The sequence below is a fragment of the Malaya genurostris genome, chromosome 2, assembly GCF_030247185.1.
Source record: "Malaya genurostris strain Urasoe2022 chromosome 2, Malgen_1.1, whole genome shotgun sequence".
Lineage (NCBI taxonomy): Eukaryota > Metazoa > Arthropoda > Insecta > Diptera > Culicidae > Malaya > Malaya genurostris.
This window is the reverse complement of record NC_080571.1, coordinates 196227114-196252500: the sequence shown is the minus strand read 5'-3', so window position 1 is coordinate 196252500 and position 25387 is coordinate 196227114. Positions and strand designations below refer to the sequence as shown.

The following is a 25387-nucleotide window of genomic DNA, read 5'->3' as shown; positions in this document are numbered from 1 at the left end:
TATAATAGTTAATAATATGAAATGTATCATTTGGATATTCTGTAATCTGTTGGTACAAAAGATTAGGAGGTTTTATGCCTACTGGAGACATAGTGATAGATTGATAATAACTTATCTCCAGTGGGTTTTTCCCTGCTTCAGAAATAAAATAAAAATAAAATTAAAGAAACTAGCGATTCAATTTACCGGAGCTTCAGCACTCGATAGATTGATTAGAGGAAAGAAGCTTATCATTAATTTTGTAACCAGTTTAAGGCCATCGTCCAAGTACCAGACATTTGAAAAGCTTTCATCTAATATGCAGGGCAAAAATGGCTGGAAAATTCGGAGGATTTTCCGAGTCTTATTAAAAATAGCTCTGAAAAAATGAGTTTTTTTGTGATCTTTCACAATTATTTGAAAAAATAGTTCGATGATATGAATTTTTTTTTTTTCAAATAAACCTTATGCTGGCTACATCGTCCAAGTACCATGCGCGCGGGTGGTTTTAGGAAATTTTCGATGTAAAATTTTAAAAATTTGCCAAAACCAAAAACATATAGACCTTTGAAAAACTTTTATCTATCTGCATGGTGAAAATGGCTGAAAAATTCGGAGGATTTTCCGAGTCTTATCAGAAATAGCTCTGAAAAGTGAGTGTTTTTGTGATCTTTCACGATTATCTGGAAAAATAATGCAATGATAGTTTTTTTCAAATAACTTTATGCTTGCTACAAAGATGACATTCGGACACATTTTTGGAAAACCTTTTCACGCTTTTCATGGAAAATCAACGTATTACATGTAACCGATTTCGTTGAAATTTTTGAAATTTGTTGATTTTCTATGAAAAGCGTGAAATGTATTCTTTGTAGCAAGCATAAGGTTTATTTGAAAAAAAAATTTCATGTCATCGAACAATTTTTTCAAATAATTTTGAAAGATCACAAAAAAACTAATTTTTTCAGAGCTACTTAAGTTCCGAATATTTGTGCGTACTTGGGAACAATAGGCGTTTACTTGTTTATTTGGAGTAGGGAAAGCCCGTTGGAGTCAGTTTCTGTCAAGTTTTCCAACAGGCATAAAACCTCCTCTTCTTTTGCATCAACAGATTACAATCATCCGAATTATACATTTTACTTAAATATAGTATTCCTAATCTATCTAAAACTAATTTGATAGTAACCTTAGGAACAATTTCTTGACAACATTTCGTGATAGATCATAGTCGATAGAATTGGAACAGTGGTTGAATATGCAGCGCATGCTGCAAAAGGCTCCTTGTATCCATAATTAGTTCTAGCATAGGGAACCCGAAGAAAAGAATTGTTTCGAAGATTACGGTAATGGATATCTATTTGTAAAAACTGTAAGAGCTCAGAGCAGTTTATTCTTGATTGGATGAAATCTGCCACAAAAGTAACTTTGCTGACATCACGACGGACAGGTAACAAATCGAGATCAATCAGTTTGCATCTGGCATGGTAACTTGGACGGTTCGCAGAGTGAATCGAACAAATTTTCGTTGAACTGCTTCAATGCGTTAGATATTGTTCTTTAGTAACGCGGAAAATGAATCCTAGTAGCTTAGAGGCTTTTAGATAGTCAATTTAATGTGCTTCTTGAAATTTAACTTAAAATCCAGGATGACACCAAGAATAATTTGTGAAATATTGTAGTCGTAACTGACTACAGACTGTTTCATACTAAAAGAGATGACGGAGCATTTAGAGGCGTTCAAAACAATTTCATTGATATTACACCAATTGGGCAAATCATTCAATTAATCTTGCTGGAATTATGCGTCAGTTGTGAATTTGATGACATGAAATAATTTGAAGTCATCGGCAAACGATAGTTTCATACACTTGATCTAAGCATTTAGTTCGTTGAGGTAAATTAAAAATATTTACGATGCAAGGTGACTTCCTTGAGGAATAAGTTTCGTTGTACAAGGTCTGTATATGGATATTCCTATGCTTATACAACATGATAGACCACGATGGTAAATGGTGGTGAGATTTTTCTATGTATGAGTTCGGTTGTTATATTTTGTTGGGAAAAGCGGTAAGAAAAATGTAACCATCGAGCATTTCTGGATCATCCGTCGAATCACCTCCAGTTTCTATAACCGAGAACAAAGTTTTATTTTATATTTATTATGACGTAAATACTTGATAACTTGGAGAAATTAAACTACATACCCGAAAACACCACATGTTTGCTCTAAAATAGAATTTAGACCCATGTTTTGATCCGATGTTTAACTGCGTGGATCCCGGAGCCATACTTAAGTTCGTGTGAAAATTATAAACACAGCCAAAACCCCCTATCTCGCTACCAGTGTTAATGCCAGACTGTGGTGGACTGGACATCTTGTTCGCATGCCAGAGGAGCGTCAAGCGGAGATAATGTTTAGTACAGAACTGGGGGTGTAGGTGTACTGGTAGACTGAGTACCTGAGCGCACAATTGAGTAAAGGTTGCCTCGCGATAAGCCGAGCCAACCGATCCGATCTCTCCGGTACCAACTTTTGTTAAAACCAAACATACATGGTTGTTTATTTGACCTCAGTTTTAATTCCTTTGGTTATTCGCGGGAGAAAAATTTCAAGAAGTAATTATTCTCAGATAAAATATTAAAATCAGTTACAATCAAAATAATAGTATAATAATTGTAATTATTGACTTATAATTATTAATTAATTGTATAATACCGGTACAGTTCGAAGTCAATTTTTGTGATCAAAAATAAACTGTGTGGAATTTATCGTTATAATAATACAATCGTACATGAGCTGGAGGGATCGGATTAGTAATCGGTGTACATTAACCGTGGAGCTTCTGAAACTCACTTTGTAGATCATTGTGTTTTTATGTAACAGTCGAACTTTTCAGGACATTTTTTAAAATTCGAAATTCTCGGATTTTTTTTGCATTTAATTTTTTGCATTATTTTTTTTGTAGTTTAGAAGACTCCTTTGTGGAATTTCACAAACACTCGTTTTCATGTTAAAACTCTGAAACGTAAATTTGTTGGCTATGCGGATACAAATCCCGTGTCGGTACCATGATTAAGGATCATGCCTATTACTGATGATTTTATGAGCAAAATTATTCATATCATGAGCAATAACTCTTCTTCTATAAATATTTTTATGATTTACATCGTTTTGCTCATGATATCATTAATAATAGATATGATCTCATGGGAAGACAAGTTTAATTATTATTATTATATCGTTTATTTATACCCGGTTTTAACCTAGTTACAGTCGTTCACCGGGTTTGTATCAAGTTTTGGGGGAGGGCGGTTTAGGGGGGATAGAGGGGAGAAAGAAAAAAAGGGGGGGGGGGCAAAGGCTAGGTTATGTTGGGGGGAGTAGGGTGTTTACAGTGGTACGTTACAATTTACAATTTTTAATATACATTTCATGAGAGGTATTCTTGTAGTTCGGTCCTGGTCGGTTTCCGCTTCGGCCGCGGGGAGCATCCCCGGGGGCAGCGCCCCCGGCGTATGGCTGTTGGGGTGCTGTTATTTAAGTGGTCCTGGTCTTCGGTTCTTGGTCCTGGTCGTACTGGCAGATAGAGTTCCGCTGGGGCCGCAGTCCGCATTCCAGTGGGACATCAGCTGACGGATGGTCCGTAAGGATGGTGTCATGTGTCGGATGGGTGTAGATCGGTCGCCGGGTTCCGGTTGGCGAGGCTGTGTTGTTGGAGGGTGGTGCCGTGGTCAACATCCCGGGGGGGCCTCCCCCGCGGATGGCACACGGTGGTGCGCTGAATCTCGGGCGATTGTGGGTGTTTGAATCGGCAGTTGGCGATCTCGGGGCTATGAGTGAATGGTGTCAGTGCTGTGGTTGTTGGTGAAGAGCCGTGGGTGCTCGCGGGACGATATCATCGTTCTGTTGGTGGTGAAGCGGTTGATATTAGGGGGATAAAATATTTTTGCCTGTTGTGTCCACCCTCTAGAGAACATTTGTACTTCACCCCGCTTTATTGATTGCACTTGATTTCGAACATGAAATGATTTCTGATTTTTCTGGAGAACTTCAAACTTCAACAGACGGGCGCTTTACTGTAAGCTCGTACACAAGTCCTTTCGTCTCGAGTTGCGTAATAAATTATTATTAGTTTATTATCTCTTTCACCTTCCATTGGCATTATTTTTTTAAACTAAAAAACTATTAATCGCTCATCAAACCAAAATAAATAAATCAAACCGAAATCTCGCAGATTCATGAAAAATATGGTTGTTCCAAACAAAATATTGATTGTTTAGAAAAACCTCGCCTTAATCCACCTAATGGTGTGACAATGCCTTTCTCTGGTCAGTCAAATAATCTCATCAAAACATATTTTTGTTAGTATAATTTATGACTCGAATTCGGGCTGATTTTAAACATAAATTTATTCAGTTTATTTCGTTTAGGTCAGAAAAGCTTAATTCACAACAACAGCTGTAAAGTACAGTTTGGGGTTATCTTCATCCTTTTTTGCTATTATTTGGAATTCTTTGTCCGATATGAGAATAGATGTTTTGGAAGTCAATTAAAAATTGTTACTCAAACAAAAATGGCGGCCTACTCCAAAACTGTCGGTATTATATAGAAGCTTTCAAAAGCTACCATCTATCAATGTTGTGGTGGTACTTGTGCAAAGAAACATCGGAGAGGTCGGGATGGGACCACCGGTCGGAATGGCTCACCCTACCTAACCCATAAGATGATTACAACAGTACTTGGGAGTAACTATTAAAAACTCTAAATCTGCAGCGTGTTATGATTTCAAAATCATAGTGACCGAAAACGAACGTGACACGTGAGGCAAAAATAGGTATGAAAAAGTATGCACGAGTCATTCCTGAGGACACTTTCCAAACTAATGATGCATTCAAAGAGTTTGTAAGTACCAGTTGCTTTCTTTTATAACACTGAAGCTAGTATTGATGAAGTAAATAGCCTTCTGTTGTACCTCTATGATTGAGAATATTGCCAACAATTTCCCTTTTTTCTCTTTTGATGCTCATAGTTTACAGCTCTACCAATTCGATCAAACAGCGATAGATCACGAAACATCGAGTAATAAGTGCAGCTGGCGTTGCATTGCAGCCAGAGTCTCGAGTAGTGCAGAGATCCTTTAGCAACATGACTAGTTTCGCTAATATGAGTGTTTTGTCTGGTTTTCATGTAAATTGGCTCTTAACATAGTCAATGTTCGTGCCCTCTGGAAGTGAAATGCTCTTTCAATTGTGGTTGGCAATCATAAAAGCTTACATGCAACCGTAATAGTGGTTATTGACTTATCTCGGTGATTTGATTGGGAAGCATTTGAGAAATATAGAAACAAGTCAGTAGAATAGATGATGTTTTTTCGTTCTTTCAATATGATGCATTTGTTTGTCTTTTAGCAGTCTTTCGAATTTTATTACATTTGATTTCTTATGTCATTTTGTATAATCTTAATCATGTCATCTTCATTGCTTAGTTTTTCTTTACGTCACTTGAGTTGCGTCTGATCCACCGACGTTTGGGATGTTCGACGAAAAAGGAATAAATATTAGCATGTAGGTTGTAATTCCAGTGATGAGCTAGAAATAAAAGCAGGAATAAATGAAAAGAAAAAAGATTTTTTTTCAATTCTTACCAATTTTAGTAACTTGTAGTTAATCTCTGTCAAACTATGCGCTGAGAATCTGATCGGATGTTGAGAAATATGGTTCGAAAATCTGTACACGATATTGTATAGTTTTACACTGCCACACTTGGGAATTTCATGCAACAGCGGTCCCATCGAGTCAGCCTATCAAAATTAGAATTGAACATGTTATCACGTAATGTTTAAAAATTGTGTTCAAATACAAGAAAACAGAATTGCTGAAAAAGTTTACTTTTAATTGCGGCATTGGAGATCAGTAGTTTAATATACTTTGCAATTCAAGAAATTATTAACAAAATTGGTTGCCATATCGACATTTACTTTCTAAAGTTTATCTAATCTAAATTAGAAAATAATCTTAAGCACTAAAATTTTATCCTGCGTCAGTTTCAGGTTTCTCAAGTGAAAACCACATAACATTACATTTCATTCAAACTCGCAAGAACCTTTCAGTTATGCGAAACAACGTGTGCGAACTAATTGAAAGTAGTGCAATACTGCTGTCATAGCGATGCGAAAACTCTAAACGAAGGCACCTATTTTCACCATATCCTAAAGGTTTATCTATCGAGCTGAGATAGCAGATCTCACTATAACTAATAGTTTTCGCATATGAGATGGCTACTAGAGCCGTTACCCTATATGTCATACCAAAAAAATAAACTTAGCATACCACGTCCAAACAGGCTTCAGCAGAGTAAAGTAGCATGACTGCCATGATGGGTGATGGACACATACTCAGGAACAACTCTAATGGTAGAAGGGAAAAATATATAATAAGAGTGTTAATTATTACAAACTAATCACAATTTCAATATATAGCGAAAGTTTAGCAATTTTTACCTTCGTATCCATCTACTGCTTTGTCATGGATGGTGAGATAGAACCAGTACATGTCGCAGGACACTTGCACAAAGCTACTTAACAGGTTGAAACACATACTCCAACCTATAACACTATTCACATTCATCGTCATGAGCCAAATTTCACCATAGCAATTTTTCAAAAATAAAAGTGTTTTCGAAACTTCATCAACAGTTTGATAATACTCGTTACTGTGTCGGGAGAAAGTCTTTGCCCAATGCATGAGTGCGACGAGTTCCGTTAGGCGTTCTCGAACAGAAGTTAGTTGTGCCCGTATAAGATCTATGTAGAAGATGAAATACAAACTGCGCAGTCTTCCGAATGCCAGAACGAAGATTGAAAAACTCCAAATGTTCACCCATTGCCTATTGTAAGACATGACACCGATGACTAACTTTAATTCCATGATCAGTGTGACTCCAACATACATGAAAAATTTTATTGAATACTGTTTACAAAATTTCGAATATTGTTGTACATTAAGTATGCCGACATGAGATCTATCAGTTCCAAATTCGGCAAGGCGTTCAAAAATTTGCAGCTGAGTATTTTTCTGCGAAATTACTTCCACTATAGTGACGTATATTGCCAGCACTTCGCTGCTATATTTCAGCATGTCGTTAATCCAGCCAACAACAAAACCACTGAAAAACACACTTTCGTGAAAAATTATCGCAACGATTATTTCCGCGGTATAGAAAACACTAGTTCCAATTATCCACTTGAAAGTGAATAAACTTCTATTGCGTTGACTGTGACAAACTCTCAGACTCCCAGAATCAATCTTAAACGGAATAAATCCAAAAATTGTGAATGTTAGCAGTATCACATGAATGGTTTGCTGTTGTGTGGGACAGAAAACCGTTCCGAAAGCCATTGTGAATGGTAGTGAATCCCAGATTAATGTTGGAAAACTCGCCTTCCACTAGATTGCATGGGAAACTAACATTTATTTTGCAGTCTGTGTTCCTTTCAATACGTAATAGAATATTAATGAACACGTGTACCGACGTCATTAGGTTTAACAAATTTCAAATTAGTGCTACAGTATAAAGTGAAACCCATTTTGAATCGGAGTGCAAGATTTTTAATGAATTAATTATCCTAACAGGCGAACACAAAAAATGTTAAAACAATGTGTACTAGAAATGTAAAGTATTTTGACTTTTAAGAAAACTGATTGATAGTGAATAATGGTAAAACTTTTTTACATGGTTTACATTATTCTTCTAGTCCAATATAATAATCTGTAATCTGTCGCTACTTCTGAAACAAATAAGTTCTATCGATAAGTCGATTCCACGTTCAGATTGGTCCGCACTTCAAAAATTTAATAATGGTCTAAAACAACAACAAACAAAACGAGCGAGGCTTCCCTTTTTTCCAATTTTGAAAGCACTCATATTGAACGTTTCTGCATTAAACATAAGCACTTATATGAAATTGTTTTTTTGTGACTTCCCCATAATTAGGGACAATAGTGTGTAACAATTGGTAAAGATTCAATGACCAGTGGTGATGGTTTTCGGCGTCAGTATGTCTTACTTTACTACTATCTCGAGTTGTTCTTAATTTATCACCATCAACACACATCTTGAAAAAATTATGTAAATTAACTTATTCTAAAACTCACATATACTAGCATCCACAATGATTCGTTTTTGCAGTAGATATTTAACACATAACACATGGATCAATAAGTCCCGAGACTAACAATGGAAACAACTTTTTTTTTGCAAAATTTTTTTTTATTCATCAACATAATCACCTTTTAGGGTGATACAATGGTTCCAACGTTTTTCCAATTTTTCAATACCATGTTTATAAAAAAAATTATCTCTCGCTTCAAAATAAGCTTCAGTTTCAGCGATGACCTCGATTTGAGCCAAATCTTTATGCCTGGAGCATTTTTTTAAGATCAGCAAAGAGCCAATAGTCACTGGGGGCTAAATCTGGCGAGTATGGGGGGTAGGGAAGCAGATCAAAGCCCAATTCGTTCAATTTCTCCATTGTTTTCATAGACTTGTGGCAGGGTGCATTGTCTTGATGAAAAAGGATTTTTTTCTCTGCATGTGCGGTCGTTTTTTTGCGATTTATTCCTTCAAACGCACCAGTAAGTCAATATAATAATCACTGTTGATCGATTTACCTTTTTCGAGGTAGTCAATGAAAATGTATCCCAAAAAACTGACGCCATGACTTTGCCAGCTGACTGCTGCGTTTTCGGACGCTTCGGACGGCCGCTTCGACTCTGGAGTGTAGTGATGTATCCATGTTTCGTCCATGGTCACGTAACGACGCAAGACATTTTTTTTGTTGCGAGTAAATAGCGATAAACTGCTTTCTGAATCATCGACTCGTTGCTGTTTTTGTTCCATCGAAAGCAATCGCGGCACCCACTTGGAAAAAACCTTTTTCATGCTCAATTTTTCTTGAAGGATAGTAAATACCAGGGTTTGGAATATTCATTCACTGGTGAATGAATATATAGTTTCCATTGCATTGTGAGCGAACAATTCCACCGCTCACAAAGAGGACGCCTTTCCAGCCAAAAAGAACCACACAAACACAATGCTAGTGGAAGCAAATATATTCCACATATGCACAGATGGTATAGTGTGCTGGTATTAGTGTCTTCATGAAGCACAGAAGCCGTGAATATAGTTTGCTCTCTCGTGGTCCTGAACGTCGTTCTTCTCACAAACAATTCATTGCATGCTAACGATCTTCACGGGGCTAGTAAGTGATGAAGATTATATATTCAGTTTTCGCTAACAGGCTGATGACTGGCTCTCCGACGCGAACGGCTGTTAATGATGACTTTATGCCACGAAAACTGGTGCATATCACTTATTCAACTCGTGTCAAGTTAGTAGAGGGTAAGAATTCTTAGTTATACTTGATTATTGTAAACAGAAGTAACAGGAGCGAAGCAATTCGCAATGGCGATCTGGTGATCTCACCAAATACTGCAAACAAACAAACGCTTCGTTTGCTGGCTGTTAGAGAGAAACTAGCTCCTGAACTCTTGTTACTTGTGTAAATCAAATTCCTGCTGAATAGTGTTTAATTGGGTTTAATCGTAGTAGTGCATGATAGGTAATCAACCAGTAGGATAAAAAATAAGTTTTTTAATCAGTATTCCGCGTTGAACATTTTTTCATTGAATTTTCATTGTATATTGCTATGAGCTTCGAGAGCTGTAAGAAACACATGTTATCATTACAGCAAAACCTTTACTCTAATAAACGCTCGAGCGGTGGCTGTGCACACCTGTATGTGCAATTCTGTATAAATGTGAATCGCGTTCGGACCTCGAAGAAACATGCGACAGTTAAGAGCCAGTCATCAGTCTGCTAGCGAAAACTGAATATTCAATCTTCATCACTATCTTGCACCGTGAAGCTAATTTGCTTGCAGTGAATTATGGGGCTAGAGCTTCTCTCTTACCGAGAGAAGGAGAAACAGTAGTAGGGGTGAATATTGTTCGCTCTCTTCTATTCTCGTGCATGGACAGCCACTTCAATAAAGCAACAAGGCTCACGCTTCCTCAAAAGCGACATGATTCATAAAGCAGGTATATTCATGAATATCATACACAGTGAAGCATGTATACTCTTCTTCACTGCTTCATTCATCCAAACCCTGGTAAATACCCTTCCATATGATATCTGTGTCATCTCAGCAATCTCACGGAGCCTCACGATCTTTCATTATAATTTTTGTCACTTCACTCACATTTTCCGGTGTAACGGCTTCCACAGATCTACCCGAGCGTTCCGCGTCATTTGTGTCGGTACGACCACGTTTAAACTCGGCGAACCACCGACAAATCGTTGCTTTTGATGGACAAGAGTCCGGATAACATTTTTCAATCCATTGTTTCGCTTGCACGGTGTTTTTACCCATTAAAAAACAATGTTTTATCAAAACACGAAACTCGGTTTTTTCCAAACTACAAAACGACTTTACTCCAACCTCGATAACTCAGCTGTTTCTGGTCGGATCGACTTAAAATTTTGACCCGTTTCAAGCAAAGGTTAGTACTCCAGAAAGACGTGGTTACTGGTTTACTACGAGCGCCATCTCTGCTTTAGTCTCGGGACTTATTAATCCATGTGTTATTTATTGCATTCGGGGATTTTTTTAAGTGCTAAAACATCGAAATTTACACGTTTGCGTGATATTTTTGTCAAATATTGAAATCATTCTTGAAAAATTCTTTAGTTTTACGAATTACTTTCGTATGAATTGTGGCATATGTGGATTTGCGTTACCAATAAATTTCATAATTCTTTCAAATTTTTTTCTCAAACCCAACAAAAATATTATCAGTAATTCAATAATTTTCAATAATATGAAAAACCACGTGAACTTGATATATTTGAAAGAATTTCAACAATTCGATTCCTCTAACAATTTAGAGCGATCCCAAAGATCTATTTTTTATTCAATTGAAATACTAATGTTAGTATGAATGTAATTCACACCGCGTGCAGTGCTGCGATCGGATTTTATATTTGCTTTTTACAGTTCCGCCTCATTGAATGCAGACGCCCCATTTAAGAAGGGTTCAGTAAGAGTCAGTATTGATTTAATTATTTCCGTATGCATTTCTGTGCCGAGCAAATTCAACACTTCGTGATCGCCAGTTACCAGCGAGAAGGCCATTTGGAAGATTTTCTTTTCGTCGTTTACCCTGTACCAGAGGCAAGTATCTCCATCAATATTCAGCAGCAGTCGCCTTCCATCAAATGAATCTAACCCATGGTCAAACTTTGTGATTGATCTGATGAGTTAAAATTCATAACGAATCAATCAATTTAGATTTAGTTTCTCTTTTAGTGTTCTGTAAAAAGTTTATCGGATGCGATCAGTAAAATACTTTCAGGTATTTTACAATCAAATACAACGAGCCGCTGGCAGTTCGCTTTCACATCTCATCCAAATCAGTCGATAAAACAAAACCGCTTACGTTCGGGACAGAAGAAACCAAGTACAGTATTGTGTAGTGAACAATAGAACGACCTCGAAATGAGTGAACCAAACGAACAAAAGCTACCGCCGACACGAAAGAATACAATTGTTGTTGACTTCAGGCAGTGCAAAATTCGACCTTCGATACGAGAACTTGAAGGTTTGCTTAAGGAGCAAATGCATCTTGACATTAAACATGTACATTTACTTAAATGCAATAAGACAAATAATGTTGTTTACATCCAGTTTTATAAAGAGTTGGATGTAATTCAATTCGTAAAAGACAATAACAATGTGCACTATGTGGAGCACGAAAACATAAACTACAACATTCCAGTATATATGGAAGATAGTGCTATAGAAGTGCGTGTGCATGATCTTCCCTCAAGCGTCATCGATTTATATATTCGCAAAACTATGTCTCAATACGGAGAGATTCTCTCTATCGAAAAAGAAAAGTGGAAAATTTTTTCCCCGGTATTCTAAATGGCGTACGTTTGTTACGCATGCGCTTGAAGAGGCCTGTACATTCTTATGTGACTTTCGGTCAGGATACAAGAATTCCGTGCAAATCACTTGTTACCTATGACAATCAGATGGCCACATGTCAATATTGCCTAAAAGCAGTTCGCTACGGTAAACCATGTGATAAACTGGACAAGGAGACAACCACACCAAAGGACAACGGTGGTTCCTTCACACCAACCCCAAGCAACCCCAGTACACCTGTGACAGCCACCAACAACAATGAAGCATCCCCTTCAACGAAACCATCAGTATTCCCTGTAGAACAAAGTACACCAGCTGCAGTTAACAACTTACCCTCCAACCAACCAGCAACTCCAACCAATGTACAACAAGGCGCATCTACAGCAACTCTCAACGAGCCCAAGACTACGATCAACAAGGAAAACGAAAAGAAAACGGAAATCACACACAACAACGACGATGAAGCAATGGATGATGAAATAAGCCGCGGACGAAGTGACCCCCGATCCTCGTTGGATGGAAATGGAAACTCATCTCCCCCTAGAAAAAGGCCACGTAAAGCTTTTACGCAAAAAGGCCAGAATAAAAATTTTATTTAAAAAAAATAACAAAACGAGCCGCTGGATTTCAGCAAATCTTTCCAAAATATAACAGAACATTCACTATCATTTTACTGACATACGCACGAAATATTTTTCTACAGCTTACTGTAATTTTAAAGCCTTGGTAATCAGTTCAGTAGAAGTTTCATATGCTGAATGTTCGGTAGAGTTGCACTTAATACCAACCTGTCATAATTTTACTAACAAATACCTACGTTCTATGAAAACTGACGTAGAGCAAAGTATTGGCATTTCCTTGTGTGGAATTTGGCCTTTCTGTTTCAACGGACTTCGCAGCGGATTCATTGCGTACAAGATCATTGCATGGCTGTTACTACGATCCTACTGACACTATAAATCCTTCCAGGTCGGGGCTCGAAGATACGACAACTGGCTTGTAAGACCCGCGCCCTATGCATTGAACCGCCAACCCGGGCTAAAACCGACGTACTATTTTCAAATGATTCGTAAATAAAAGACAGTCGTAAGGTGCAAAATATTACAACTGTTCCGCAAATTTCACTGCACAACTCCGTTCTATAAAGGACATTCGGAAATTAATTGAAAAGTTCAATTTTTTTCGTTACATAAATTAAGTGAATTGCTTTGAAAACGTAACGAAACATTTGCTTTCATTTTACTGACCTAGTCTGTATAGTTACTTTCTCCATTTAAGTTTTACCAGTTTTAAGTGGATCAATTGAAAGTAATGCAGATTCTCAGCAATGATTACTTAACACTTCTGCAAGAATCTTAGCTGTTAGATTGATTAACTCTTGGTAGTGAAAAAGTGGGAATTTGTACATACGAGAATACGCGGCAATTATATTTCAAATTGATGCCTGTAAATTTCGTATTCGATAACCATATTTTTATTAAAATTTTTCACAATTCTCTCTTTAGCACTCATATAAAATAGAAAGTTAATATAAACTTTACTGAAATCGAAACGCTAATAATAATCTCGTAGATTTGTTTTATATCATGCAGTACAAAACAGAATGTCCAAAACAAGTACTGATAAAAAAGCAATTATTTGTATGAAAATGAAAAGACCTTTTTTTTTTTTTTTTATCCACAACTTGTGTAACTAAAGATTGTAAGAAGAGAAAGAATATGAAAGTTAAAGAGCCATAGTACTCAAGGAAGAGCAAGATAAAGTGCGGAAAAGTGAGAAGTGACAAGGGTCATTTAAGTAAGCAGAAGGCTTCTCGCATCTAGGCTGTTAACTTCTACAAGAGGAGTCAAATTTAAGCATCACCGATCGGTTCGGATAGTAAATGGTAAACGACCTTTACCTTCAGTTTATGACATATCAGAGAACCGGGCGAGTTGCATCAATTAGGTACCTGAGTTCGACTCCTCTGGTAGAAGGTAAAAGTTTAGCTGCGAGAAGCCTGCTGCTTACTTAAATGACCCTCGTCACGTCAAATACACGGAAAATAAAAACTACCTATTATCTGTCTTCTTTTTACTTAATTTTGAGTTCTTTTGAATCTTTGTTTCCATTCGCTCCTTCCATTGTTGTCAAAATAAAAAAAAAAACAAAACCACCCAACAGCGAGAGTTTCGTACAATAAGCCAAAATTGAGTAAACCGTATCAACTTGAAATTGAGTCAATACAACTCAACTGTAGAGTAAATATAACTCATTTTTAAGTATTTTTTGCACGTTACGGAAACTACCTAGAGCAACTTTACCTAAAATTAGGTTATTGAACGGAACCCCAAATTGGGTGGAATGTACTTAAAATTAGGTTTGCGGTTTTGTATGTGCATATCGCTCAGCTTGGGAAATAATGCTATCTCCAAACAAATAAAATATCAGTTATTTTTCTGAACTTGATTAGTTAAAATGTACCTAATTTAATGGATGGATTGAATCTAACAACTAAATTAGAAGGTAATTTTGTCTTTTACTTGAACAGACAGTGAATAATGTAGTTGCTAAAACCAGTGGCGTATCTAGGGGAGGGCAAAGGGGACATTCGCCCCCGGGCGCAACGTTTTTAGGAGGCTACCCAATTGAAGACCTAAGTGCAAATGACAGTTTCTCTTTGTTTGCTTTCTCTTTCGATTATTACGGCCCTATCGGCAATCCCTCTCTCTAAGACGTTACATAAAATAATGACTGAAACCATGAACTTACGATCTGAGCAATTCCAGAAATGAGTAGAGGAAAAAGTAACAATATCAGAATCGACCTTCTCCGATTTGGATGAAACTTTGCACATGGCTTCAGTATGGCAAACCATAAGTTTTGAACCGATGGAGAGGTCAATCCGACTCACGACTGATTTTTTATATATTTTTGCATTTCACAAAAATTAATTTTCAAATCGTTGTAACTCGGAAACCGTTAATTGTACAAAAATGGCGTTCAGGAAGAAGTTGTAGAGAATCGATTGGGCACTCTAAAAAAATATACACAGAACACATTTTTTTTTATTTTTTTCTCAATAATTACAAAATAATCCAAAAATGTATAGATAGATATATTCGAAATTCCAAGTCCTCGTTAAAGGCAATAAATTTGTTCATGATATCCTTTCTTCTAAAAGTAACTGTTCTTGAGATACTTGGATATTTAATTATAACACCATTTTTTTTATTTCCCTGATTTGTTTATTTGCTTGCTATATCTACAATTATTACATGTACATGAATAATTCTTAATTATATTTAAGGTTTTAGGTTTTTGAAAATTGTATGAGTACTACGTGCATCGTCATTCGAATATAGTCTTGTGACGATTGTGGTTTCTGAAATCGGAACGAAAGAATGGTATTTCTGTGTGCCTGGCATCATTTTGGTATCCTTATAAACACTACTCCACTCGATCACACCCCGTCCATATTCTTCTTGTGACACGTAACAAAAATGCTATGTGATTGGGTGTTCATGTAGTTTAGTGTTATATGTTATACATTGATTTAAATTTACAGAGAATTGTAATAAATTTTCTGTTTTTGTACTGCGAGGCAGCTCCGTCAGACATAAATATTGCTTTTTTAATTTGAATTTCGTCTTTCAAAAATGACATCAAGTGTGAAATAAAGCCATTTTTGTACAATTAACGGTTTCCTAGTTACAACGATTTTGAAAAGGCAATTTTTGTGATATGCAAAAATACATACGCCCTTTTTAAAACTCAGTCGTGATTCGGATTGACCTCTAATCGGTTCAAAACTTATGGTTTGCCATACTGAATCCATGTGCAAAGTTTCATCCAAATCGGAGAATGTCGAGTCTGATGATCTGCTAAGCATTTCTGGAATCGCTCATCTGCACTCATGAATTTGTTGAAAAATACAGGAATATGCCGTAATCATTGAAAATGAAAGTAACCAAAGAGAAAATGTCATTTGCACTTGGGACCTTTTCTAATATTCATCGAGAATCATTCAATTGTTTGAACTGAAATGCATATTGCAACAAATGTTTAATAAGAAAAAAAATTCAGTTGAAAAACAGATTATAGTATATATAAAAATATAGCGTTTATTTTGTTCTAAATAATTATTGATTTAGGAAAATGTACGGCTTGAGAAAGTAATAATATGTGTAGTTTAAAACAACCTTAAATTGCCTAATTTGCTTCTTATAATCTTAACATTCTAGTGACGATGCCTAAATAACAATAGACTACCATTTTTGATATGGAATTTAGAATTTAGAATTTTCGCGGATCATCAAAGTGTTAAGCAAAGAACTTTGCAATTGAAACAGTAAAATCTCTACTAACTAACAACCATTACTTACTTTCGATTTGATTCAAGTCAATACGAGCTCATTGCACAATGTCTACGTTTCGCATTGATATTTTTATAGTGATGAACTAATTTGCTAACGAGAACACTAGGTACATGCCTTAATTACAACTCTTGTTAGATTACCATCAGTTTCTCTGTCAGAATAAACTCAGTTCGGCTGATAACGAGATGAGCTTCGATTTTCCAATCAATTTAAAATTATATTCACTGAGTACCCAAATCATCCTTCCAAACATCTCCATTCATAGCGACACAAATTTTAATTAACTTGGCAAATAACGTTCGTTTTATTCAGTTTGCCTTGTGTAAAATGTGACGACTGTCGAGCGAGCAATCAGTAGCCAGGAGTAAGGTTGACGAATGTTTTATACACGCTATCTAAAAATGATACGCCAAGGGTGAGATGGATGTCCTGGTGAAACACTTTTAAAGCATTTGTGCTAGAAGAGGCTTTTCAAAATCAAGTGAACGACTCTTGCATACAAGTCTAACCATCGTTTGTTACCATTTTTGTATGTTTATTTTTCTATGTTTCCAAACATTAAAAATATTGTCTCTCGGTGTATTGTTTTTGAAAAAACTGGTTGATTTAAGCACAATGATCGGTTAGTGAACATATATCAGGGGCTTAGGTTCAAAATGTTCTTTTGCTATCGACAGAAGGCGTATAAAATCAATTTAAGTGTATTTTGAACCTGAAGCATCCTCTCTTCACAACGTCATATTTGTTTACTAGATTTCAAGCCAGTAACTTACTTTTATTTCGTGTTAAATATGTCGAAGTTCAAGACAAATAAAAATCATTTGCGACATGGGATGATATTCTTGTTCAATCAAAAGAAAAACGCTACGGAAAGTCATCGAATTCTTGATGAGACACAAACACAACAAATGATGACGGGACATACACTCGGCGAGCCATTTCCGATCGTCTGCACTCTTACCAGCCGCTACAAATTTTTGGGTCAAAACATACCCAAAATCAACTAAAATGCATCTCCCCAACCTTGAAAATTAGGTAAATGTAAGTTTAATCAAAGTGTTATGACATGACAAAACACGCTACCCATTTTTTACGATCAAGTTAAAGTTTGAGTAAATAACGACTTAATTTTATAAAAGAGCTGGACAATGAGTGATTTTTCCTCAAAAAAAAGGTAAACTTGATTTTCAGTGTGAGAGTCATGGGAAAAATTGAAAAGGTTGGTAAATGGGTTGCACACACACACACACACACTGAAAAAAACGGCCGATGAAAGCACGAAATGATCCCGTTACGCTGCGAAAGAGTTGTTTACATCGGATTATATTTTGAGTATCCAAAATCAAGAAATCAAGAAAACTATCAACGTGTACCGAATTTTTTTCAGGAAAAGACAAAACTATGCGTGGTTGGATCAGAACGGAGTTTTCTAGTACGAGATCCTTGAACTCGGCAAAACAGGTAATACCGTCTGTTTTTCACATCAATCGAACAACGACCCGAATGAATACGAAGGCCCGCCAAAGTCATTTTGCAGCATGACAACGCTCTTTCACATTCAGCTAAAGTGATCAATGAAACTTTCTGATCATCACATCTTTCTATCGATGCGACAAGCACTGGCTGAGCAATACTTCAAAACTTTCGAGAATGTACGAAAATAGTTTGATGACTGATGGATGTCAATGAATGGAGAATATTTCTTTTGGAGTGGTATCCACTCATGACATGTGCAAATTGTGTTCAAAGCGGGGGTCACTCTTGTTCGCTTGTATTGTCTCATTCTGCAACTACCGCAGGAGAAAATAGCTTTCAGTCGGACGCCGTTCGTGATACGAGGTCAAAATTCCTCTTCTTCTCCTACATGCTTTCTGCTTCTCAATCTTGTTTCGAAACACAATCATGCACTTGCTATTCTAATGCGCAATCTTTTTCGTACATTGGAAATTTATATCAAATGTGAACTTTTGTAGATAGGTATATTGTGTCTTAATATTTGTTCGGTGGAATTATTTATACTTACTTTTCTCTTGTAGCAATACTTCAATTTCATATATTCATGAAAAATATTTGTCATGTTTCGCTTGTCGCAGAATAACGGTTCTGTATTCAAAATAGATCAGATAAAAAAATAATGTTAATGAAGATTGCTTAGGGCATGTTCAGGAGTGTTCTAGTTCTAGATGCATAATGTATGTCAGTTACAAAATTTAAATCTGGATTTTATAACAAGAAAAACTGGCAGCCCCAGCAGTGTTTTACTCGTGTTTCAAATATACAAAAAATAGAACGGCATCGTAGACCAGTTTTAAATTTGACAGAAGAACTGGTCGAATAAATAAAACTAGAACGGCTTGCTGGGGGCACGTTTGTTCCAGTTTCTGTTCTATTATAGATCTTCCATATAGAACTTTTAACTGCTGAATTTGCTCTTATGTACCTAATTCTCGGTGTGCCTTTTTCCGGCGTTTTTAACAGAGATTTTAAACTTTTCCACTGATACTGACATTATTGAGTATTTCAATAAAATTTGTGACTGTGCCCGAGGGAAGATTCTGTCACCCTTTTCTAAGACCTTCTAAATATTTATATAGCACAACAATTTACAAGACTTGTGCCATTTTACAGCGATTTCGGTCTTCAATCGCTTTTTTACCGCGCAATTTTCTCAGAGATGACTAAGCCGATTTTAACAAGCTAAGGCTCTTTTGAAAGCTACTGTTGGGTCATTGATCAAATTTGAAGATCCAATGGCTGTCACTTTCGATTCCGTAGATATAATAGTATAAGTGACGTAAACAACAACATGCACTTTTTGCCATTCTCTATAGATAGGTAATAGAATTGTTGGAAAACCGACTTTCGAACGAAGCCTCGGAGATCCATATATACATATGGATATCCATTATCCATTATATACCATTCGACTCAGCTCGACGAGATCGTAAAATATCTGTGTGTGTATGTGTGTATATTCACCTTTCAATCAATTTTTTCGCGCTAAATTTTCTCAGAGATGTCTAAGCCTATTTTAACAAAATTGACAACAAAAGTTCGTTCGTAAATTATGATTCAACAGTCGCGATGGTTCCATTCTCAATCTCTGCTCATTGGCCTGGGAAGTTTTCTGACTGAATCGAATACATGTTTGTTTTTACGTCGTTGTTTTCCGTATTATACGCGCGAGAAATTTCAATTCAATCGAAGTTCAAATGGTTAGACTAATATTTGATGTGATTTAACGTTTCGCCTTTGACTCATCAGTGCGTAGCAGTTTATGTTAAACTGCTAGCGCTTCCTGATGGCTCAATTTAAATCGTTAGGCAGAAGCAAAGTTAATGCTACCTGCAAAACACTTTTTGCTATTACACCGAAACTGACCACAATTTTTCAAATAACTAAAATTTAATTACAATATAATGTCTAGATTGATGTCTCGGACGAAACAAGTTTCGGTTTGATTGTCGTATCAAACCGAAACATCAGTCTAGACATTATACTCCGGTGTAACAGCAAAAAATTTTTTGCAAGTATTATTAACTTTACTTCTGCCTAGTGGCTTAAATTGAGCCGTCAATCGCGCTAGCAGTTCAGCATAAACTGCTACGCTCTGATGAGTCAAAGACGAAATGTAAAATCAAATCAAGAGGGGTATGTGTACTTAGCATACTTTTGGGGGTAAAAATAATTTTTCCTCTTCAAATCACCATAATATTCGATTGCTCACCCGTATGTCTATGTACGGCAATAGAATCATTTAATTATTCATCAGATCTGATATTTATTTCTCATTAGCACTTCTCGTGTCAATCTTGATTCCGATCGAAACTAATAAAGCAAACGTGCAAGCATGCACGGCTGGTCATATAAACATAACAAAATACAACTCAGACATTGTAGGTTCACACCAGACTTTTCTCATTGTACCTAATAATGTCATATTCTCAGTACTTTTTCCGAACACATGGCTTACGTGTGGACTATTTCTATCTACTTTTTCAAGTGATTGGCCAATCTGTCGTGCTTTTTAACAGTAAACAGAACGAACGGAACTGGCGATGCATCACCTCGCTGGCAGTTATCGCATTTGCATCGATGGAGATTGCGGCGTATTTCTTTTCCTTTTTCTACCCTCATCTGATTTTCTTCAGCATGGATCCGATGGGATTGTTTTCAGATGCGGCGCAGTTTCTCATTTCCGTGACAGCGCCTCTTGTGACATTGCTGTTGTCGATTAATTACCGCAGTGTTCAGCGAAGGATACAAAACTGCATGATGTCCTTAGACGCTTTTGATGTGTGTTCCTCAGAAAAGATTAAACTGAATAACAACATTTTATTAAGAAGTTTCTCAAAATATTTCCTTATTCTAAATGCGGTTTCCACTGCAGTTGAAGTTCTAATAATTATTCGTATTCGAACGAATCGAGTTTGGTTCACGCACTGGCTATTAAAAATCACTTCTCTTTGTGTTCAACGACTAAATGATTCATTCTTCATATTTCATGTTGTGTATTTGAAGAACAAATATAGCCTTCTCAACGTTTTTTTGAGGAAACTAAACGAATTAAAGGTGTTTTCTATGCTTGAAAGGAAAGATATTCACCAAGAGTTAGTCCAACTCAAACGATTCCATAACATATTGAAAAATATCACGATGGATGTTAACAAACGATTTGGGTGGCACATGTTAATGACTACTACAATGTTGTTCATTAGTTTGACATTTGACTGTTACTGGATCTATGCAAGTTTACATTTTAAAAATAATCTCTTCACTATAGAATCGTTTATGTGTGTGATTCCTCCTTTGATAAACTTTGGTGTATTATATTGCTCGTGTCAGGAATGTGAGAAAGAGGTATGTTCAATTTAATATCAATGTTATCAGTACAACGGTATATAATAAATTACCTATTATTTCAGGCTTCCCAAACAGGATATCAGCTGTACAAAGTAGCAGAACTTGATGCAACACCTAAAACACTGGAAATTGTTCGTATTGAATATATTTGCAATTCAATTTGATTAAATCGTATCGTTCATTTCAGATACATAGATTCTCTTTGCAAATACAAAACGAACCATTACACTTAACAGCTGCTGATTTTTTTACTTTGAATTTGGAAGCACTGACGCCTGTGGGTTGATTTTTTTTTGCAAAACGGCTTTTCGCCATAATTTAAATTATTTTATAACTATTATAAATGTCATTCATTGCAGATGTTGGCTACAATCCTTTCATTTGTGTTTATCAACATTCAATTTATGCCATTGAATGATACGTTTGCGATATATAATGAGCAGTACAATATCACAGTATAGAAATCATCGCCATACTTAATTTCGTGGAAAAATTATAAACAGAAATATAAAATGCTTAGGTGGCAACCGGTACATTCTACATCACGGTATAATATTTTATGAACTTCAAATTTGTGTAAGCACCGGTGTGTATACCAATTACCAATAAACGCAATTGTCTTAAACACGGAACACGTTTGTTAAACGATGTTTTGCATGTCTAATATATGTTTTTGCTTTTTTTATTCAATAAAATTTACTCATTCAGTATGAAGATTTATATTGCAATTATGGCCCGGATGTTTGGGGTAGCAAGCTTATTTTGCCATTTACATTACGGTGGATCAAACATCGATTTTTTCTTTTTTGTTTTTGAAAAACTGGCTATTTTAAATTCATAACTTGGTAACCACTGAATCGTTTTTTTTTAACTATTGGATATGTGGTCTAGAAATGTCAATAGTTTCTAGGAAAAATTTACTTACTACTAATTTGCTTCAACGAAATACTTTCCTAAAGCATGAAAGGGAACAATCTGGCGTTTTTGTAGAAGGGGTAATTTTAGCTATGAGGTCTACAGTCCCCATGAACTTGGTTAAACATTTTAGTAAATCCGAAAACAGTTTGAAACAAGTGCTTAATCCACCTAGCAGTGAAATGATACCTTTTTTTTATCGATCCACATGTTATCTGCATCAATATTCGTTTAACACTCGTAAATTGTGACTAGAAAAACTGGTCATCGATTGCTTTACTAAAATAATTAGGATAAAATATTTATTAAAATAATCAGGACAATTTCATTGAATATACATATTAAATATTGCTTTACGTTTCAATTTTAGCTGTTATGTTATGCCAAGCAACTCAATTTGAACTGCTCTGCATCGGCGAGTCGAAGACGAAGCGAAAAAAAAAATAGCCAAAAAGGTTATGCGCGGTGTGCCGTAGCGCGAAATCGACATGAAAATCGTAGTCAATATGAATTTTTTCTATTGGATTTTCAGAAATTATGGTTCAAAAGATGTTTGAGTGTACAGTAACTATGTCAGATTGCGTGTGAGAGAGAGTGAGTTTAAACGATGCGCATAGTAACGCACAATATAAGGATAATGTAGAATCTTGTCCGCTTCCCTTTTACGTAATCCTTCCTTACTGCTTGTCTCGTGTATTCTGCCGGACCCGGAAAAAGAAGTGTCAATCCTGTTCACACGAAGAGACACGCAGCAATCCCACGATTAATATATACAGGGTGTAACATAAACCAATCAATACACTACAATCCCTCCTTTGAAATAATAAACAAAAGTCTAGTCAGTTGAATTTGATTTCAATCATAGTAGGGTCTTTAATAAGTAACATAATCGTGGTACTTTGTTGGTACACTTCTTGATCGTCTCACAGATGGCGATCTGTTCGTTGATGTTTTTTCTAATTCCTCCGTACACGTGGTTTCATGCTCAGCGGTTGTCGTGGTAGGTTCAGAATAAGTTGAGGTATCATCTAGATGAGCGTCCTTGAAATACTCTTGGTCCTCAGTCTTTCTTAAGTGAGCCGAACTTCGCCTATAAAGCTTACCGGTAGTTTTAGATTGTATAAGGGTGTCAGTACCTTCTTTCCGCTGAACCACATACTCTTCATTTGCATATTCTGTATCTAATTTATTTGACTTTCGCATCCGTTTGGCAAGTACCACATCACCTTTTTGTATGTCGCTCTTCTTTGCTCGTCGTTTCATATCACTGTACTCTTTACCCTTTTCTTTAATGACAGTATCCCTCTCACGCACTTCTTCATCTTCAAGAAAAGTCGAAACTGTGGGCAGCTTGCTTTTAATTAGTCGCCCGAACATCAATTCTCCTGGTGATTTTCCTGTTGTTTGATGCTTCGAAGAGTGATATGTCAATAGATAAAGTCTTAACTCGTTCCGCCAATCTTTTCCAAGTTCTTGAGAAATGCGTAGACGCTTCAAAATCGAACGATTTTGGCGTTCAACTTCCCCGTTGGACTGAGGCCAGTACGGTATTGTATTCAGTAGCTTTATACCATTCGCAGAGCAAAACTCACGAAATTCCACACATTCTGAACTTATCTGTGGGGCGTTATCGGCTTTCAAGAAAGATGGAATTCCATACCGACCAAACATAATCATTAGCTCTCGCAAAACATCTTTCGTTGTAGTTGTTTCCATTTCAACGACTTCCATATAACGACTGTAGCAATCCACAACTATTAGAAGATGTTGACCTTCAGGAAGAGGCCCCAAAAAATCAAGAGCCAATGTTTGCCAAGGTGATGAGGGAAGACAACTGCGACTCATTGGTTCGGGTTGTTCAGGAGCTGCAACCAATGTGCAACCTCTACAACACTTTACGAACCGTTCGACTGATTGATCCATTTTTGGCCACCAAACATTTGATCTTAGGTGATTTTTCATCATCACGATGCCGGGATGGCCCTCGTGAGCTGTTATTAAAACCCTTTCTCTCAAAGTTACGGGTATAACGATACGATTGCTTCGAAGTAGTACACCTTGGAAGTCATATAGTTCATTAGCCACTACCCTGTACTCTACAGGTAAGGTCTGCACATTACCGTTCTTCAAAATATTCAAAACCGTCAGAATATCGTTGTCAGTATTGGTAGCCTGTACTATTTCTTTCCATGATAATGCTGCACAGGTAGCCGTTTGAACGGTTATCTCGTGAACAAAGATTTCTTCTGCAGGATCGAAAGCCTTAGGTTCCATGACAGTTAAGCGAGATAATGAATCAGCTATATTTTCTTTACCAGCGACGTGTATAACATTATAATCAAATGTTTGCAAGCGGAGAACCCATCGTTCTATTCGTGCACAAGGTCTAGAGCGTTTCGAGAACAAAAGCTCTAAAACTTTACAGTCAGTCAAAATATCGAACTTTTTCCCAAGGAGATAGTACTCGAATCGTTCTACGCTCCAAACGACACCTAATGCTTCCTTCTCTGTTTGACAGTATCGTCGTTCCGTTTCGGTTAATGATTTGGATGCATAACTAATCACGCGTTGTGTATTCTCATTATCGAATTGTAACAAAACTGCTCCTAAGCCTGAAGGACTGGCATCGGCAACCACAACTGTACGATCTTCTGCTTTATAAAACCCCAAGTTGTTCATGTTACTCAGAGCAACTTTGATGGATTGAAATGAGTTTGATTCCTTTTTGGTCCACTCGAACATTTTACCCTTGACCAAAAGTCGACGCAGTGGTTCGTCGATAGTTGCAAGGTGTGGTATGAATTTGTTTAGATAATTGGCCAACCCGAGAAAACTGCGTACCTCAGCTTCATTCTGAGGTTCTCTAAAAGACATTAAAGCTTCTATTTTAGATTCAGAAGGGCTTATTCCCTTTTGAGGAAATTTTATATCCCAAAAATTGTAGCTCATCCACGCGAAGTTTGCATTTTTCCCATTTGAGCTCGACTCCCTTATCTTTTAATCTGGAAAGAACCTGTAATCAAAACACAAGGATATATATATATATATATATATATATATATATATATATATATATATATATATATATATATATATATATATATATATATATATATTTTTTGTTTCATAACGACAATAAAAAGTATATTTTCTTGAAATAAGAATGAAAACAAAACTTCACCGATCATATATCTCAAAATACCTTTTCGAGGCGACTGTCATGTTCTTCAATGTCTTTCCCTTCAATGATTATATCATCAAGATACCAATAGGTTCCGCTACAAT

The 25387-nt window shown here is 36.4% G+C and overlaps 1 protein-coding gene across 1 annotated transcript; it reads right to left on the bottom strand.

Annotated features, from left to right (window-relative positions):
• Positions 1–3517: 3517 nt before the first annotated feature.
• LOC131429082 (uncharacterized) lies at positions 3518–7377 on the bottom strand. The gene is made up of 5 exons (XM_058593131.1): positions 6480–7377; positions 6310–6386; positions 5625–5780; positions 5477–5568; positions 3518–3758 (listed from the first exon to the last, which is right to left on the bottom strand). The coding sequence occupies exons 1-5, from the start codon at positions 7375–7377 to the stop codon at positions 3518–3520; spliced, it is 1464 nt and encodes a 487-aa protein (XP_058449114.1).
• Positions 7378–25387: the final 18010 nt, after the last annotated feature.